Source organism: Chionomys nivalis, chromosome 21, assembly GCF_950005125.1.
Source record: "Chionomys nivalis chromosome 21, mChiNiv1.1, whole genome shotgun sequence".
Taxonomy (NCBI): Eukaryota; Metazoa; Chordata; class Mammalia; order Rodentia; family Cricetidae; genus Chionomys; species Chionomys nivalis.
Window position 1 is genome coordinate 48599654 of NC_080106.1, and position 20398 is coordinate 48620051.

General features: G+C 42.0%; 1 protein-coding gene across 1 annotated transcript; it reads left to right on the forward strand.

Annotated features, from left to right (window-relative positions):
- The first annotated feature begins 741 nt into the window (after positions 1-741).
- Gypa (glycophorin A (MNS blood group)) lies at positions 742-20332 on the forward strand. Its single transcript, XM_057753321.1, has 8 exons — positions 742-784; positions 2504-2584; positions 2889-2957; positions 7442-7516; positions 10415-10444; positions 11659-11744; positions 13631-13699; positions 15851-20332. The coding sequence occupies exons 1-8, from the start codon at positions 748-750 to the stop codon at positions 15881-15883; spliced, it is 480 nt and encodes a 159-aa protein (XP_057609304.1). The 5' UTR covers positions 742-747; the 3' UTR covers positions 15884-20332.
- The last annotated feature ends 66 nt before the right edge of the window (positions 20333-20398 follow it).

Below are 20398 nucleotides of genomic sequence, written 5' to 3' on the forward strand. Positions count from 1 at the left end.
AGCCGAGGAAAGCTGCCAAGTGTTACAAAGACTTTCAAAGCATCTTTGCTCTCCTGCGTCCTGAGCCCGTGGGATTTGTATGGGTCATGTCCCGCTTCCTGTTAGCACGGATCTCCTTAGCGGTGCTCACCTTTCCTCCTAACCTGTTTTACAGAGGGCCTTGGGGCTTGCGGCTTTTGCTTTCTACTGTTTACTTTTGTTATTTGGGTGCATTTAAAAGGAAACTGCTCCTACAGCCGCGTGGACACTGGAGTTGAGTTCGCATTCCAGTTTCGTGAAAGATTTCCCCTGTCTCATGTTTCTTTCATTACTGCTTGAATTGTCACAAATTTGAAAGCTTTTCCGTTCCCAAGGGCATTCAATCATACACAAGAAGTCTCTTTCTTAATGAGCAGAAGGTCCTCCACGTTCCTAGTCTACAAACTAGCACCGTCCTGGACCTTATCTCTGAGTGGTTCCTGCAGCTACCCTGCCTTGCCCACTTCATTTACATAAAGTAAACTTAACCCAGTCGGCAATTCTTTGAATGGAAGATTTTTTAATTACACACGTCCTGCCTCAGTTAGGCAGCCCTCTGGTTATCTTTATTAACAGACACTAAATAATTTTGCATCATTTAAATGCCCTCCAGTGTGTATCAACTGATAGGGCCCCCAGGGAAGGTGGACCTGAGAGATACTGGCAAGTGGGCAGGGCCAGGGAATAACGTTTAGTCTTTCTGACGGGGAGCTAAGTGACACTCCCAGTATGCAAGAGAACGCGTCCAGTGAGGCACCCACGGCAGGTGAGTAGTTTCGACTTGATGATGTTTTATTTATGAAACCTGGAATTGTTCCCATTTTTGTTTTCTTACCTAACTGAGCAAATGAATCGTGTAGTCTTCTGGGTGGGGTTTCTAGCTGTCATGGGAGCTAGGGACAAGAGTGGTACAAAGCAACCCACTATTTGGGGCTGAATCACAGTCTCCCAGTATGAGAAATTTGCTTCGACTCTAAGACTAGACAGAATTAAAGAAATTGTATCAAGTATGAGTAATATCTTTATATAAATAAACACGTTACTTCGTTTGGGCTATAAAGAAACTTACTTCCAAACTAACATTAGCAGTGAAGGTTAGGATAGGTTGTGGCCTTTCTTTTTCAAAAGTAATATATGCAGTTTCTCCTGCTGAAAAGAGACAGGCTGTGCGTGAGTGTGAGCTCAGAAACCATGAAGGGTTTCTCTTTGCGGAACTGTTACTGAGAACAAAAAAAAAAAACCTTTTTAATTGGTTTAAGTGTTCTATGGCCACGGTGAATCTAAACTGGTGTGTTCATTAAAATAAAGTCCATGTATTATTAAATTCTTTTAAAGTAGCCTTATTTCTTTTGGCCTCCTTCTGGGGATATTTTAAATAATTTTCTATCAAACACAGTGAATCTGCATTAGAAACACAAGGGCCCAGAAGGTGGATGAGAATCAGGCAACTGCATGAAGTCTGTTTTAGCCATAGGCCTAGCTGTGAACTGCATGAAGTCTGTTTTATCCATAGGCCTAGCTGTGAACTGCATGAAGTCTGTTTTAGCCATAGGCCTAGCTGTGAACTGCATGAAGTCTGTTTTAGCCATAGGCCTAGCTGTGAACTGGGCCTGAGAAAGGTTGTGCAGAGCCTTCTGTGAGATGCAGCAATGAGAGTCAAACTCCCCAGCAGATGGAATGAGGTGGGGATTAAAACTACGGGTTCAAGAAACAGCAGAACTGGGTTCAAATATAAAAGTCTGGAAAACATTGAGGCAAATTGTTGTCCCTCCCTTGGCCTCATCTAAGTAAAATACGTCTGCTTCACAGTGACATGCAAGAATCCATGTCCCTACCAAATCTTTATAAGAGTTTCATTTACTCCCAGTCCCCAACACTTGTTCGTTTTTTCTTTTTTTAAGAATACCTATTCCAGCTAGCATGACAGATGGCACACGCCTTTAAACCCAGCATTCAGGGCCATAGGCAGATAGATCTCCGTGAGTTCAAGCCAGTCTGGTTTACACAGCACATTGTAAGCCAGTCAGGATTGTACAGTGTGACCCTGGGAAGCTAGCTCCGTGAGTCAGAACCCTTGTAGCTTGTCCAGAGGACCTGAGTTCCCAGCACCCACCTGGCAGCTCACAACTGTCTATAAAGATCCAGTCCTAGGGAATCTGATGCCTCATTTGGCCTCCGCCAGCACAAGGTGTACATACACACATGCTAGAAAACACTCATACCCGCAAACTGAAAATAAGAAACTCTTTTTTGAATAGCTGTCCCAGCGGGAGTGCAATTACAGCTCCTACACACACCTGTGGTCTCCTTGATTTTTTCAAGAAGTATCTGTTCAGATCGTTTCTCTAGTTTTAAGGATTTCTTTGTGTTTTTAAGTATAGGAATTCTTTGCGTGTTCTGCCAGATGAATAGTTATTGGATTTTGTGCTGTTCTCGAGGCTGTGGGGAGCACATTTTAAATAACTTGCCTGACTTTTCCTTGCAGGCCATTCTCTTGTAACTGCCCTTCTTAGACCTTCAACGTTAGCTCACAAAGAAGAGCATTCGACATTGTTGCCAGAATTGGGTAGGCCCTATGTTTTCGTATAACACATTTCTATGGTTAAGAGCACTTGCTGCAGTTGTGAATGCCCTGGGTTCCCAGCAGGCACATGGCAGCTCACAACTGTCTGTAACTCTAGTTCTAAGGGAGCTAGTGCCACTTCTGGCTCCCACGGGCACCAGGTACATAAAGATGCACATGCAAGCAAATGCAACTATAAATAAAAATAAGAAGTGTTTTTAATTACCATTCTAGCTGGGGTGAGATGTCAGTTCCCTATGGGCTGTGGGAGGCTCATTTTAACTAACTTCTCTGTCTTTTGTTATAGACTCTCCTAGTCCATCTCCCGTTCCCCTGTTAACTTCAACTGTACATTACCAACATTATCCAGTATCAGGTAGGTTCTGTGTTTTTACTTAATAGGTTTCAAGCCATTGCATCTTATCTGAGTCTCCATAAGGCACATCTGCAACATCTGGATCCAGCAACCCTGGCACTAAAACATTGGCCAGAAGCATCCCACGGCTCCCTCTGGGGGTAGTCTCCTGAATTTCTTTCTCTTGCCTTTTTACTAAGTAGGAAATTTTCTGCAGAGAGAATCAATTATATCGTGCACTGAAGAAACGCTTGAAGGATTTAGAAAAGCAAGCTGAACGAACACAGCCCTGCTTCTTAGGAAGCCTGTGTTAGCCAGCAGTGATTTAAGGTCAATGGAGGAAGACACGCGCTACTGTGCACTCTGTTGTGGTTGTTAAAATTTGTTTAAAGATTTGTGGTAAAACCGACACTCCGAGGATACAGTGGGGGAAAGAGCAAGAAGTCAGAGTGAACGCATGAGGTGAACCATGGGCAGCAGTTTCTCGTCTTAGGGTTTCAGGAGGCTTGTTCCTATTGTGAGGTGGGAATTCATTCCCGGGTACCAAACAGTCACACTTTCTGTAACTAAGAGTATGAGAAAAGCTGCTATAAATAGGACCTCAGGCCACCCCAATGCTTGAAGACTTCTACCATATCCCCAGAATGAGGTGCTGCTCTGCCCAGTGCCTAATTCCAAGCTGGGAATGGCCCCTGAAACATTGCCCATCTTGCCCTCCTTTTTCTTGCCCCATGCTCATCTCAAACGTAGGTTTAAGAAGAGAGTTCCAACCCTCGTCTCCTCCACAGATATCTTCTGAGATGTTCTCATCAGGCTCAAATTCAGCAACTGACTGAGTTTCCTCTAAGGTGGTATAGAACAAAGACACTGTTCCATTGAAGCAATGAACCTGACAGAATTCAGAAAACCAACTCCTCACCTCAGGGAAGAAAATTTAGTGCTTAGAAATGTGTATAAATATACATCAAAGGGGTTCTGTTTGCTGTGTATCTTCCAGGTCAGGCTGAAAGTGAGATCCGCTTTGAGGACCATTTGGCTTTTTTCCTATCCAGGCCCCCACCACCCAGGACCTCACTTTGTCAATATTTCCCAGCAGTTTCCACACAGCTAGCAATCACGCATGCTCAGTGCTGTTAGGAACCCCTTGGAACTCTGTATCCAAGGCTACAAAAGCACACAGTCAGTCACAGAGAAAGTAGGGTCTCTACTTCACAGAAACTATCTCAAAAATAGATGGGCTTCTATTGCTTCTGGTTGAACGGGGTTATAATATATACTCAAATATTGTGTGTATTTGTTACAAGAAAATGGGATATCGTAAAGAGTTCCTACTGAAGCCTGACCCAAGCTCCAGTCTAAACCTTTCACGTGCTTGTCTTATTACTCTACAAGTTCTTTGCAGATGAAAGACACAGGAGTTTAAAATGTTTTGAGAGCTTACCTCTAGCCAGTGAGTGGCGAAGTCGGTGTGCAAGTCTAGACAGTTCTACTGTAGTGTCCTCATGCTCCACCAATATCCCAACCCCCAAAAAAGTTGCTTCATTTTTACCAGCATGAAATATGCTTGGCATAATGTTCACCATTTTTGCTGTCCTAAGTGTTTGGTTTTCCCAGAGTGCTGTATATCTGTCACCGCTGTCTGCCTTCAGAATATCTTCCTTATTCCAAAAAGCCAACTTATGTTGGTTACCAGTCAGCCTCTCCCCCATGCCCACAGTTGCTAATTCTCTTTCTTCTGCTATGGATTTGTTTTTCATATTTCAGATAAACAGATTATCTGAACAGGTGGCCTTTGTGAGGCTTGTTTCTCCTAGGATAGCATGTATATATGTGTGTATTGGAACGTGAAGTTCCTTCTTATGGTTGGAAGTTATTCTATTGAATGCACTAATTATCCACTCATTGGCTGGCAGAGATTTAATAGAAATGTGTGCATTTGGGCTCTTGTGAATTGGGCTGCTATGATTATTCTTTTGCGACTTTTTTGAAGGAACGCCCATGTCAATAATCACAGAGGTAGAATTATGGAGTCAGATATTGCATTTTTGTTTGCTGAGTTGGCCTCAATACAACTATTGTATGTATGCTTGTGTGTGTGTGTGTGTGTATGCATGTATATGTACACCTAGACTGTAAAGGTTCCAGTTTCTCCAGATCTTTGCTCACACTTGTAATTTTCATCTTGTGACTAGCTGATGGTCCTTGTCTTACCCTGCGGTAATGACTGCATGCTACAGTGAAAAATACGAACCTGATACTCTTGAGCTACTAAAGCTCGCAGCTTAGGCCAGCCTCTCCTAAGTGTGTTCAGAGTGCTTGTGTTAGCCTACAGTTGGGCAGAACCATCTAAGGGAGGCCTATTTAATGCACAGTGTTGAAGGTCTAGGGTACTATTGAAGGCCTCTAAAAGTGAGAGAAGCTTGTATGCCCATGACCTTTTCCATGTTGATCACCACATGGAAAGTCTTATGCCAATCCACACTGCTTTGGTGTGGCATGGAGTTCACAGTGTTTTTGATTTGCATTTCCCCAGTAACTTTTAGCACAGTTGCTGGCCATTTTCATTTCATATATATCTTGGAGGAAAATGTCTATTTAAATGTTTAAAATGTCTAAATCTTTCTGTTGTATAGTTATAAAACTCTTTGTATACTCTAGATGTTATCTTCTCAGACACAGAGCTTGAAAATATTTCCTCCCATACTGGGATTGTCTTTTTACCCTTGGTACTGTCATTTTAATGTATTTTTATAAACTCTATTTTCTATTTTATTGCTTTTGTTTATGTTTTCATATACAAAGAACCATTTTTCCAAATTCAAGGTTATAAAATATATCTCTACCTTTTCTTCCAGAAATAGTCTTTTATACATAGTGTATGTAACACAGACACACACACACACACACACATTCTATATGATATTTCCTATGTACGCAAATATTCTATATATATTCTATATGATAGTTCCATTGTACAGACACATATTGTATATACATATATATCTTCAATAAATCTTGAGTTAATGTTCTTAGATGACATAAGAAAATTCACTTTACCCTTTTGCATGTGAGTATAGCAGTTATTGAAAATATGACCTTTCTCATTGACTGTCCTCCACAGTCTTTTGAAAATCAGTTAGTCATAGATATAAATTAACTTCTGGACTCTCAGTTCTATCCCTCTGATCTTTATGTCTAGGGCAACACCACACTCCAAACACTGGAATTTTTGTTTGTTTGTCTGATTTTTGTTTTGTTTTGTTTTTTTCATCCCGAGTTTTGAACTCGGGAAATTTGAATCTTCAGACTGTGGGAATTCATATAGCCTATTAGTCTGTTATTCCATTGGTCACCTTTATGTCTTGATGGACCCTATATGAGATGGGCAAAGTTGTACATAAGCCAAATGGCCAATGACTTATATGGGCCTTGAATAAACTTCAGGGGCCTCATAGGCTATGGATGCCCTCAGTTTGGTGGCAGTAAAGTATTTAGGGAGGAAACAGTGAAGTAGGTCCATCTGAAAATGCATCAGCAACATATGAGCCATTAGTGTGAGCGTGTACTAACTCCTGCATGATGCAATCATCTCAGGGGATCTAAGAACCCTCATAATCGGGTTCCATAACCAAATATGCTGATTAGACAAATATGGGGCTGAGAAAATATGCATAGCCTGCTTGTTTTGTGCAATCTACAGCTTATGGACTTTATATTTTTAAGAGCTCAGGAAAGCAAAAGAACAGCGTTTGATGACACATGAATGTCACATGAAATGAGCTTCCACCCATCAGTCCTGACGAGAGCCCAGCCACATCCTCAGTATGCTTTGTTTCTACACTGTCTCTGCCTGCTTTTGCCCAAAAGCAATTTAAACCGCCAGGTCTCCACTAAGGCAATGTTCAGGAGTGATAAGGACTCCGTGTGAGGAGGGGTGGCTTGTCTACAAGGGGACTGCTTATCCGGAGTGTTCTTGACAACAAGGGGGGGGGGTGCCCTCATGCAGCTCCCCAGCCACGCTCTCTTTATCATCTTCCACCTACATGCTACTGACAGCGGTTGTCACCTATCGGAACTGCAGTGTAGGACAACGTCCACATTCACAAGTGGCCCGCATTGTGTGGTGCCTGCCGGTCCCTGTAGCCTTTTCTTCCATTGTCTGTCCACTTCTCCCTCCCTTTCTTCTCATGAACTATAAAGCACTGGTAGTTCCCCCAACCTGTAATGACGTCTCAAATTCTAGACCAACTGTGATGTTATTGGTTCTGTACCTATATGTCTATGCAGTCTGTCTGGTGGTGACTTTCTGCGAGATACCACCAGAGGTATGGTCACTTCAGAGCTGAGAAAACTAAGGCACACTCACCCTGTCTCTGTGTCTCTGTTGCATAGATGTCCTGAAGCTGCCACCAAGGGCGTGGGGTGAAATTGTCTTCGGCTGAGTGTTTTATGGAGCACCGAGTCGCTTCATGTTTATGCCCTTTCTTGACTTCTGTTTTACACAGGTATTACCGTCAGAACACATAATATGTCTTTCAATGAAACGTCTGTCACTCCTGGAGTTCCCAGCACCCCAAGAGGTTTGTTGTGTTTTCACATGGAGTCTGTAGAGTGATGGAGATTTCCTCAGTGGGATCCAACTGGTGACTATAGGGAAACTGACCAAGACTGAAAAGTGCAAGCTAAGGGGCCAGGCTCCTGCTGCTCAGGGGCTCCGCTCTTGGAGTAGCTCATAGAAACAACACTGTGAACCAAAGAAACTGCAGCTAGGAAGGTACCCAAATGATAAATCTGACCTGGAAGTGGGTGGACCAACAAAAGGACCTAGGAGGGTCCTTACGGAGTCTGAAGCAAACCAACTAGCTCACCTGGGCTGGCCCTGTTCCTTACAGACCTTGAATGAATTGCCTTGAGAGACCTCCATGCCATTACTCTTAAAAGGAAGCCAGTCATACTTGCCCCACAGTGTCTCTCCACAGATTAAATGGAAACTAAGTCAGAGTGCAGGCCCAGGTCCAGTCAGATCCCAATGCCTGCAAACTGATAGCCACAAGATCGGCTGGGTGTTGAGATAAGGGTGAGCCTGTGGCCCAGTTGCTCTCTGTCTCTCTCTCTCTCTGTCTCTCTCTCTCTCTCTGTCTCTCTCTCTCTCTCTGTCTCTCTCTCTCTCTCTCTCTCTCTCTCTCTCTCTCTCATCTCTGTCCGTCTGTCTAGTTTTCTGAAAGAAAAAAGGTAGAAAGTCTTCTGTGGATGGACTTGGAGAAGGTACTCTACATTTAAAATAGAGTCTCAGAAAGACTCCGAATGGCTTCAGACTGTAAGCAAGTTGGAATTATTGAGAAGTATCTACGGAGAAGAATGGAAGCACTGGGTTTCAGAATCCAAAGAAGAAAAATTAGGCCTAGTGCTTAGACTACTTTTTGGGCTCATGGATCTAACTAACAGTCTCACTGACGATTAACTTCAACATGGAGCCAACATGATAATGTCAGCTGGAAAACATGTAGGGCCCACGGTAGACACAGCGCTACACGACATAGACTCTAAAGGACAGCTAAGGTGGTAGGGCATTTTCATGCATCAGTAATTAGAGTCTAACAACAACCTAGAGACATAAAGATTTTAATTCTCATTTTCTCTGAAAAAAAAAAACTGTAAAGCATGGAGAAATTATGTAACCTGCTTAAGAACGCATATCCGGCGTCCTGTGTTTGACTCCAAAACATAGGTGCTCAGTCCTGAAAACAGAGATAACAAACTTCGATGAACCTTTATTTTTTGGGTATGTTTTGCCACTCTCTAGAATTCTCAGTCCTGGAGAGCAGCAAAATATATCCAAATTTTTGGCTGTGTGATACCATATTCCACGAGACGTTGTTGGTAACACAAACAGGAAGCTTCAACTGTGGGGGTGTGAGGGCTTCATGGGTGAAAGGGCAGCAGAGAAAAATTCTATGGTGTGGACTTGTAGGGGAAGATTGATTCTGTTAGGGCTTTGCGGAAACAGCCAGAAACCGTAACAGATGGGCAGTCTGGTGGGACCGTTGCCAAATGTTCAAATGAGGCACAGTAAGCATTGGGATTCAGACGCTGCAGTGGTATAAACCTAGATGATGGATAGCCATGTGAGCTTCCTTAGGCTGGATTAGGGAATAGAGTGTGTGGAGTGTTGGCTGAGCATCTCTATTGTTCGCCCCATTTTCCCGTTTCCATGATGGAAGTCATCAGGTGTCCCTCTGACATTTCCTTACCCCCCACCCCTGCCAGTTAAGAAGCTGGTTGGCAAGCTTCTCACCCGTGAATATTTGCTGGGTAGCGAAAAAGTCCACACTGAAATTCCTAGAAGAATGGCATGATTCTTAATACGTTGCGTTAGGTACTTTTCTGCTGCTAAAACAGCACCAGGACTAAAAACAATTTATGGGAGAGTTCTCTTGGCATGTGATTCCAGGGGAGAGTCCAAGTGGAGGGGAGCATGGAGAAGTCACACCTGCAACTGCACATACAAAGCAGAGAGCCACTGGGAAGGGAGGCAAGGCTTCCACAGCCTGACACCAGTGGCATGCTTCTTCCCTCGAGGCTGCGCCTCCCATAGCCTCCGCAGAGACTTCCACTAGCTGGAGAACCAAGCGTTCAAACACGCATTAGAACCAACACAAGCACTTTAGCGTTTGGAAGGTTGGAAGGTGACCAATAACCCCCCCACACACACACCCAAAATGGTTAAGAATAAGAAATCCTTTTGACCCTGGACAACCAATTGGTGAGCTCTTCCCTAGGGAAGGCCATCCCTCCCATTCCCAGCATTCCTCAGCTGCCTGTGGTTCTCTGAAAACATATATACAGGCAGAATTATATAGACTGAACATTTAGCCATGGATATTTGCAATTATGTTTGTATATACATATACATATATGCATGCAATAACAGTTTGTTTTTTTTAAAGAGACCATGAATTTGAAAGGCGGTGATGAAGGGTCCGTGGGGGATTTTGGAGGGAGAAAAGGGAAAGGAGAAATACAGTTCAATTAGAAACTCAAAAAGAAAAACGGAACTCTATAGATGGAGCTTTTCTGCTCGGCAGTCACTCCCAAATATCCACACAGAGACTAATATTAATTATAAATATTGACCGATAGCTTAGGCTTGACACTAGCTAGCGCTTACAGTTTAAGCCATCTCTATTCATCTGTGTGCTGCCCAAGGCTCGTTTCCTCATCTATGAACTTCTCATGTTGTTTCTTCTGCATCTGGCTCACTACTCCTCTGACTCTGCCCTTCTTCCTCCCAGCATCCTCTCTGCCCTGAAATCCTTCCTAGCCATCAGCCAACCAGCCTCTTATTAACAACAGAGCCACACATTTTCACAGTGTACAAAAGAATTATCCCACAGCAGAAATCCTCTAATTTCAAAACTTTTTTGTAAAGACATATTCTACTTATTATTCTGACTTACTTGGAAAACTTTATTTTTCAGCAAGAGTTGAACATCCTTTTAATGAGCCAGGTATGTTGTTGTGTTAATGAAATGACAATTATTCCATTTTTAAATTGTAGTCTTATATCTAAGTAGTGACAAGGGTCCATGTTAAAAGAGAAGAATATATGTCATTAGGTTCAGTGACAAAAGCTAATATTTCTGATTTTAAAGGAAGAACTTTTTTTTTAAGTTTGGAAGTAGCAATACATGATTGGGTCATTTGTTTTTCTCAGTTAGATTTTTTTTTAACCAACTATGGACATTTGATAAAAAAAAATCTCTTCATTTATAAAAACAACTGAGTGTTACTCTTCCAACTAATTAGTTGGCATCATATCAAAAATAAATGGAGACAATCCATGTCTCAGTCCTAATCTACCTTCAGCCATACCTTTACAACCTCTTTCTAACTGACATCACGTCTGCTGCCCTTGGAGCCGCTGTGGACTGGCATAGGTCACAAGTGTGCTTCTTCACCACCCTGCAGTTCTCAGCTCTCCCTTACTACTTGGCCAATGATCATATTTCATGTGGGAGAAAAGGTGATTGTAGAACTTTGCCACACGCTCACAAGTTACAGTTGATTGATGGAGGAGGCTGCACACAAGTGGATGAAAAAGCCACACTTTTCTAAGCTATTTTTGCTTTTAAAATTAATAATTTCATTTATTAATAATACAAATAATTGTATTTAAGACATAAGTTGGCCAAATGAGTGAGTATTTTATCTGTATGTCTCGCCCTCAGTTCTGTTTGCTTCTTTGATCAGCACTATAAACAGACTGGACAAATGGGAAGTTTTAAATTGCTTCCTTCCCAATCTGCAAAAGTTCACAGAAGTATTTGTCATTGTGTTCATGAGTGTGTAGGATCTGGGCCATAACAAGGCAACGCTTAGAACACAGGTGACCAGTTCTGCTTTACCGTTGTCTGGCTGGGTAGCTCAGACTCATTCGACTTGATTTCCTCATTTGTAAGCTGTGATTCTTCCAAACCTGTGATTCTATGATCTATTTTATATCCTTCGATACGTGAGAACTTCGTTTTCTCTCATCGTGTTCAAACCATCAGAGAGTTTGTGGATTTTCCCAGTCAGTGCTGAATATCAGCAAACTCTTGTCTGATATTATGCCTGCAAAGAACACTGAACTTAGCTGGCATCAGAACTCGAGGGTGGGGTTAACCCTGTTTGGTTTCTCAAATGACACAGCTGCCTTTTCACTTCCTCTCCTCTCCCGTAGTGACGATCGCCGTGGTTTTGGGGGTGATCGCTGGTATCGTTGGAACTATTCTTCTCATTTATTACTTAATCAGTCTAATAACAAAGGTAAGAGTTCAGTGGCCCATTTTGCATTAAGTATCAGTGTGAAGAAGTTTGGGTGGCATATTCTTCTGAGTACAGTTGGACACAAAGAGATGCAAAATTTTGTAGAACTCCATCCTTTTTAACTGGACACATAAAGACAGGAAATCCTCAACTGAGCTGGTTTTGCACTTGCCAAATTTAAGGCAATGCCAGAATATAAATCCCTTCATCATGTCCCCATTGAAAGGTTGCGCAAAGTTCTTGCCAAATACAATTTAGTATATGTTGATGTATATAGACGCGCTAGTCAAATTTCTACTTGTATTTAATTTATGAATAAAATACTTAAGACAATATGTCATACTTAGATACATTTAAAACTTCTATTTATTTCCTTTTTAAGATTTATATTGTAATTGTGTGTGTGTGTGTGTGTGTGTGTGTGTGTATGCCATGTTTATGCATTGCCTCCAGAGACCAGAAGTGATCAGGTCTCCTGGAACTGGTTGTAAGCAGCCCAGGATGGATGCTGGGAACTGAACCCGTGTCCTCTGCGAGAGCAGTGACTTACTGCTGCTAACCATTGAGCAGTCTCTCCAGTCCCACTTCCCCTTATTTCTGTTCTCACTGTTTCTGAAGTAAATTATTCAAAATTCACATCACAATTTTCACCCTGTGAATTTTTAATGATTAAGGCCATTTTTAGAGACATGCACAACACTATACTTTCAGGAATTATTTCTATAATTCGTTAAATACATATTCAACAGCTCTCTAGAGTATGCAGTTCTCTACCTGAGACATTTAAGACACAAACTCTGTGTAAGCATTTACGGTGCTGTCACGGGCTCTGTAAGGCTCTGTCCTATATCCCGAGCATCAAGTCATGTAAGATTGACAGCTGGGCATTTAGTACCTTCTATTTTTAATCTTTCCCCGACTGCTCCACTGTAACCATGATCTGTCTGTATTGTTTTGATGAAATTGGAGTGGTGACCACACTATGGTAGCAGGGCCGTCACATTAAAAATGACAGGAAATCTGTACCGTTTCTTTGCTTGAATCTTCAGCTACTTTATAAACAACTCCTATTATCACTGATTCTCTATTATTCTCATTATTCTATCACTGATTCTCATTATTCGATGTAAATGTGTCTTCTTTAGCTAATACTTTGCCAACAGAGGTTACACACTTCATTATTTATTAGTTGTTCAGTTATATATTAATTTATGACTGCATGATATGAGGTATGCTCGATACGAGATGACGCCTTTGTTTGAAGTCTATACATTGTAGAAAAGTCATTTTCTAAGAAAATATGTGAAAATGAAATTCCATCTTAGCTAATGTTCAAACCCTGAAATGTTCAGTTGGCAAAATTCATAGCCTATACTCACTTTATCTGCAGAAGAATTTGGGTTTGGGCAACATGACTCTGGAATCGTAATCTCTTCATTTTGATTTTTATTTCCACATTCACTATTTGCTAGAGCAGAGAATATGGAAAAGTCAATCTACAGGATCATGTGACCTCTGTTGAATTGAAATGCAGCTATAAATTTAAATTAATGAGCTGGGCATGGTGGCCCCTGCTTTTAAGCCCAACACTCAAAAACAGAGGCTGGTGGATCTCTATAAATTCGAAGCCAGCGTGCTCTACAGAGAAAATTCTAGAACAGCCAGGGTTACATAGTGAGGCCTTGTCATAACAAAGCAAAATAGAATTTAAAGCAATGTTCATATGTATTTATGAAATAGGAACTTTCCCCAGTAGACTTAGACTATATAACTTTCAACCCAAAGTAAAGGAGTTTAGAAAAATGCTTTCTCATTTGAGGCATTTTTATTTTCAAGGTGTCTTTGATTTGAAAAAGGTGATGATGTTTTTTGGGTTTTGCTCCTAGAAAAGCTCAGTTGACATACACCCTCCCAAGGATGAAGACACGGATGTGCCACTAAGTTCTATTGAACAGGTTAGTGGTAATATCTCTACCTTCTTTTGTGCTTGGGGAAAAAGAATGAATTAGTGAATTTCATCTTTCTGAGTCATGCGGAAGCAAACCAACTGAATTCACCAATGCTAATTCCTTTTTAATGTGAAAATTGCTCACAGATTAAAGGGAATCTCTCCTAAGTAGGGAGATTTTTTTTAAGCGAAACAAATTCTATAAATGAAATAGAAAATGATCTAGTGTACTCCTTAGTTCCCAACCTGCAAATCAATACATGTGGGATACCCTATAGTGGTTCGGATATGATGCTGTAGTTACGGAGACAGCCAGCTTCCAAACCACACCCCACCCCTTAGCTGGAAAGCCTTGAGAAACTTGCCCTTTACTTCCCCAGCACGTGAAAGGTGAGGCGGGATGATTGTGGACTGGAGGGTAGCCTGGGCTATGAAGCAAGAGTCTAATGAAGCGCACATGCCTCTTAGCTGGCGTCAGCTCTTTAGACGCCTTTTCTAAATGACCTCCTTGTACCTTTGCAACAAGTCTGGGCCTCTGCTTTCACCTCCATATGCGGGTGACAAGTTGGTGCACACATGCAAGACTTCAGGGATGTTTTGTTCATTCAGAAGAATATTGCCCCAGGGTCATTGTTTGTTTTAAAGAAAATTTATTACCAACCTTAAAGGTGGGAAATAAGCCATGCATAGTGTCACACGGGAGGGAGAGCCAAGTGAATCTCTGTAAATTCAAGGCCAGCCTAGTCTACATAGTGAATTCCAGGACAGCCAGGTCTATGTAGAGAGACCCTGTCTAAAACAGAAAAAAACAAAAGCAGAAAATTTTTACATCTTAGAGACAAGGTGCCAGTATTCCCTCTGTGGGGGAAAATACAGACTTTGCCAACACCGGAGATGGGGATAGGACAGCAGGGGGCTCTATTACCAGTGAGGAGGCAATTCATCATAGCTGGATGCTAAATGGTCCCTCTACAGTGTGTCTACATGCTGCCTTGATATCACTTCGTCAAACAGTTCTCAGGGAACTTTGCCTAAAGTAGTACCTACCTAAGTAGTATGTGTTGGGGGAGAAGTCGTCAAGAACAATGAACTAGAATACTTGAGATTAATTGAAGCTTTTCCTGTAATTATTAACATTCATAACAGGTGAATCAAATTTTAGGCTCACTAATTTTTCATATTCAGGGTATGTTTGTGAGTGAAATGAGTTTCAGGGTTCAAATGCATCCCCCCCCTTAAGAGACGTGAGAAAACACAAAATTCATTAAAAATGCTTTAGTCCTTATTTTACGAAATACCATTCCAAACTGATGCTGAAATCCTAAAAGGCCAGGATGCTCTGTGGTCTCCATAGAAACCAGGCATCTTGAGAAGTGACCAAGGGAGAGGGTGCTGTAGTCTCCTTGTACTTGGTCATGACTTGTGCTTGGTGGGAAATTGAGGAAGTGCATTGGAGCTAGCTGCCCACTGTGGCTTCCTCACGTGACCCTGCCAGCCTGTGTTTCACTGGGAATATCTGAGATCCGCCCTGTGCTGTCAAACACAGAAAGACTGGGAAATGCTATCAGGGCAGATGCTCTCGTTGTCCCTTTTATATATCCTCTGAGACCTGACATAACCTGAGTCCGACCTTCCAGTCAATAGGATAAGTAAGGTTGTAGGTAGGGCTGGGGGGTCCAAGCAGGGAGCTGCCTGAGCCTCCCTCCTAGCAGTCAGAGGAATGTGCAGTAAACTCCGTGCAGGTTCATCCTAAAGGGCTTTATTCCTAAGAAAGACCTCACAGACTGGGAGCTTTGACCATGTGTATACAAATCAACTCGCTGTGTTATTGCCTTGGCACTAGGCCCCGCCTCTACCCACCTTCTGTGGTTTCTCACCTCTGGAAAAGGGAGGAGCAGAACTGTGTGTGTTTCTCACCTGAGATTTCCAAAATAGATTTTCAAAAGGAAAAAAAAAAAACCTGTGCCTTTCTAAAACAAACAGACAAACAAAGCAACCCTCCAAAATAACTAAACGAAGGTTATTTTATAACAATTATATTCAAAGACTCCTCCAAGAAGGCAGCATCCTGGCATCCATTTAATGCAACGATCTCATGGTGTTGCAAATATAACTGTGCCCTGTTTGACTGTTTTGTACCTGCCCCATCCTTCCACAGAGCGTTATTCAAGAAGAGCATGCCAGTGTCTGAAAGACCTCAGAGAGAACACAAGACTGCAGTCAATGGAAAAAGTAGTAGAAATCAGACATATCAGTACATTGCGTACCTTCCTGAACCGTACATTATAAGAGAAAATGTCACCATTGTAAGCTTCAGTAATTCACGATGGGGGTAGGGGTGGGGTCAGGGGGAGCACCTCTGTTCATTAGCAACTGAAGGTGAAGAACACATTTCCTTGTATGCTTGATTTTGGGTTGGTGTAAATTTTTGTAACTACTTGACTAGAAGTTTTGCTCCAAAATTTCAACTGAGTTCATGTGTTGTCCCTTAAGACTGACTTATTCGATTCTGTTACATTTTGTTCACAAGGTTATCATTGACAGGCTTAAGCTATTGCCCGGGAAATCCAAGTTTCCTTATCATCCTAATGACTGAATCCAGTTTCATTCTTTTAAATAAGTAAAAGGCCAGCAAATCCTACCCCTCTCCTTCCTTGCCAGACAGGCAACACACAGTTCCCTGTTAGTGGTGCAGGTGCTTTTCCCACACTAAGAAAGCTCACACTCAGAAATGCCACACGCAAATGCATGAAAGGATACACATCCGTTATTAGATGTGTAAGACAGCACCAAAGTACCTCTTATTTTAAATAGCAAGTTGCATTTGAATTATTCCAAGTAATTGGTCTGACAGTGTTAGACTGACTCCTTCAGAGAGCACACAAAGGTCACAAAGAGATGTTTCTGCAGCCAGAGAGCCCTGAGGAGGAAGATGACGACAGACCCTTCTTCCTTCAGTGGAAATCAGAAAGTAACTACATCTGTCTGTGCAACTGTGAGCCAATAAACTTCTCCAGTCCACCCAGTGAGAGCTTCCCTTGTTGATAAAACTCCAGAAAACCAAATAGAGGGCTTTCTAGATGTGAGTGACTAAGGGACTGTGTGACTATGTTTGACTCTGACATTTCTTTATAGCAAGGCTTAAAATAATGAATGTTTTTATAAAAGAGGACATAAATCCGGGAGGGGATGGGAGGTCAGGTGGATCTGGAGTGACAGAGGGGGAATAAGAGATGAGTATGTCAAAATATATTATATGAAATTCTCAAAGAATTAATAAAAATGTTGTTTTTAAAATCAATATAAAAACAAGACCTATGCCTATCCATTTCCAAGTTGATAAGATTTCAAATGGCTTTACCCTTGCTTTATGATAACTAAATAAATAACTATATGTACATATTGGAGATTGTTTTATGTTTGTCACCTATTTAAAATAAAAAATTGAGATAAGAGAATATTTCTTTATGTATATTTTAAGTAGATTTAAGAGTATTATTACGTTTATTTAATTCAATGATGACCCAAGTGCCAAAGTAATTTTAAATATACTTATTTCGAAAAATATAAAATGTTAGACTAAGAGAGGACCTGAGCTAACATTGTCTCTAAAATAATTTACTGGTCAAAGACAGTAAGAGATTAAAGTAATGTTCTGTCTCAACCAGAGCGACAGAATGCAGAGGGTAATTAAAGTACAAATTGCTTTAACCTTCTTGAACTATGGGATGTTTCTCTGTGTGTCTCAACTGGTTTCACATTGAAATTTAGTGTTTGTGTGAAGAAGTGACATTTATCCCCTTTGTAGTTTTTTTTTTTCAAATATTTATTATGGATACAGTACTGTTTGCATATATGCCTGCAGGCTAGAAGAGGACACCAGACCTTATTACAGATGGTTGTGAGCCACCATGTGGTTGCTGGGAATCGAACTCGGGTCCTTTGGAAGAGCACGCAATGCTCTTAACCGCTGAGCCATCTCTCCAGCCCCCCCTTTGTAGTTTTTATAATTAAACTGGAGGACAAAAACAAAAAGAACTCTTTCCTGTGAAGACATCAGGACCCCATGCATGACCCTAACTGAATTTCTTAAAATTGGGGACTGAAGTGAGCAAGGGTGGTGAAGCTGGTTAGATAACTTGTTATCGGACGCTGGTTTTTTTTATAGAGATGGAAACAGAGGGTCCCAGTGAGGGAGAAGGAGACACAATGTGACCAAGGAGTGTGAAGAGCCAGGAAGACTGTGGCAAACCAAGTGATGTTCATATCCAGGGCTGCGCCCATGGCCTTCTCATGTGCTTTAGGAATTTATTCCGCCAAATAGCTATTCTCCCAAAGAAGTTCCTGAAATCCAGTTGCTACTCAAAGAAAAAGATATAAAAAAATTCCACCCCACAGCATGAGTGTGCTGTGTCAAACGAGGAGTAGCATGTCATGTCCCCAGTTCTGCTCCCCTGGAAGTCATGTTCTGGTGGCTGCAAAGTCACTTCCAGCTTCTAGAATTAAACATGTCTTCTGTTAGCAGTTTAAAAGTTTCAAGAATGACAGCAAAAGGTAGAATATTCAGGGAAGGGCTTTATCTCCAAATGCACCTGTCAGCCCAAGGATACCAGATCATTCTGGAGTGTTCTGGGTCAGAAGTCTCTGAAGGATTCCAGGAGACTCACGTTCCCCCAAAGGAAAGGTAAGGTCAAAGACCCAGTGTTCCCACGTGTAGCACCCGCTCTGCTTCCTCACACACCGACCGGCTCTGTCTTGCCCACAGGTGGGCATACTTTGCCTCTCTTGTCCTAAAGTGGAGGCCTAACAGGTCTCCCGTCCTCACAAGAGTCAGTGGCAGATCTACTGTTTTTAGGATAGTATAAATATCAAAGCAAGTGTTACTCCAAATTCTTCAGAGGCACACTCACATAGTAATCAGATAAATTACCTACAGAAAGGTTTAAGCTTAAAGGTAAATCTAAAGTGCCTAGTAAAATAAAGATTTCACACGGCCGCTGTGTCCTAGACTTCAGAACACCAGAACCTGGAGGACTGAATGCTACGGATAAAAAGAACAAACAATACTGCAAAATACCTCACATGACACTATTTTTGTTGTTTTGATGATCAGTGCCACCCTTGTCCCATAAGACTTCCCAGCACTGGATCCCTACTCCAGGAAGGAATTAAAACATACGCGGTTTACGTTCCTTTTTCGAAGGAAACGTGAAGGTGGCTAAATGGCTAGAACAGCATTTTGGCAAAGGGATGACTGTCTCTTTCTTCTGCTGTGACTTAAGCTTCTATTCCTTGCCGGATAAGGAGAGAACTGAGTGTCTGTAATGATTTATCAGAGTTTGCAGCATTAGAAACACTGATTGCAAAGACATTACCATGCCTCATCTTAGTTTGTATCAGCCCCTGAGAGTCCTCCAAGTATAAGGATTCAACTTCATGGCAGCTGGATCACGGACAAGTCTATGACACTGAGGGTTCTTGAGCCCAAGAGTGGCTTTAGGATGGCGGTCAGGCTCTGGTGTGTCTAGCACACATCTGGCCAATACCCACACTGCTATAACAACTTTATCAGAAGAACTAGCATCACAAATGCAGGATGGGATGGGGGTGTTCTGATAGACCACAGAGTTTTCTAGAGGCTCTACTTTAGAAACTAAGAGTAGAGAAGTCCTTCCTGTTACACCCAGAAATGACTCTCAGCATCTTCTCTAAAATATTCAGTGATGAACAGCCCCCCCACCATGGAATGTTAATTCCAAGTAAACTCAGTGAGTTTGCAAATGGCCTCACAGTGTAAGAAACTTACATGGTTAAAATGTGCCCCACTTTCTTAGCTTCTCTTGACTCCTGAAGGCTTTCTGATTCTCATCCGCACCTCTGTTGAAAATGGCCGTGGTTTGAAATCACCTGACTCATTCCTGGGTCATCCTAAGGACAATTCCAATAGTCTATGAACAGCACAGAGTAGCCTCACTAAAACACAACACAATGGCAGCAGCTGACTCTCAGCGAGCCCTCTGCTGAGGACCTTGAGAATATAATGCCACAAGCAGCGGCTCTGGCCACCCACACAGAAGAACTTCCTTTTCCGAGCAGGGGGTGAGTCTGAGCAGCTCCCTAGGCCCCCTGGAAGACCCTAGACATCTGAAAAGAAACATGCCTTTGATTGTACCATTTGTTTTTGAACCCCAGTCACCTGAAGGAGTTCTAACCTACCTGTCCCCACCCACAGTTTGTATTGTTTCTGTGCCCAGCCCGGGCTTCTCCTAACGAATTATTTAAACAGCAATTCTTGCTGTGGCTCACAGCTTGCTCCCATCATGCTTTGGTACCTTCTACTCCTTTCTTTCTTCTTCCTTTCTTTTTTTCTTCCTTACTTTGTGATTGGTTTAAATTGAATTAAATTAGACTATATTGAATAGGGTTTATAACCACACACCAGTTGGAATTTAATTTTTTTCTTGTTCCCTGTGGTTGTATTATCCTTCCTGAATAGATTCCAGAGGGAAAAGAGGATGACTAGAGATGGGATCCACAGTTTGGGGAGTCCAAGCCTGCATAGGAGACTGAGCCACTGGCATTGATACCCCGCTGGAGAAAGCTGCTGGTGCCAGCCTTCCTGCTGGGTTCCTGCATGGTTGATTGTCCAGTTCCCTGGCTTTCTAGGAAACTTCACACACTAAAGAATACTTCTCTGTAGACACAA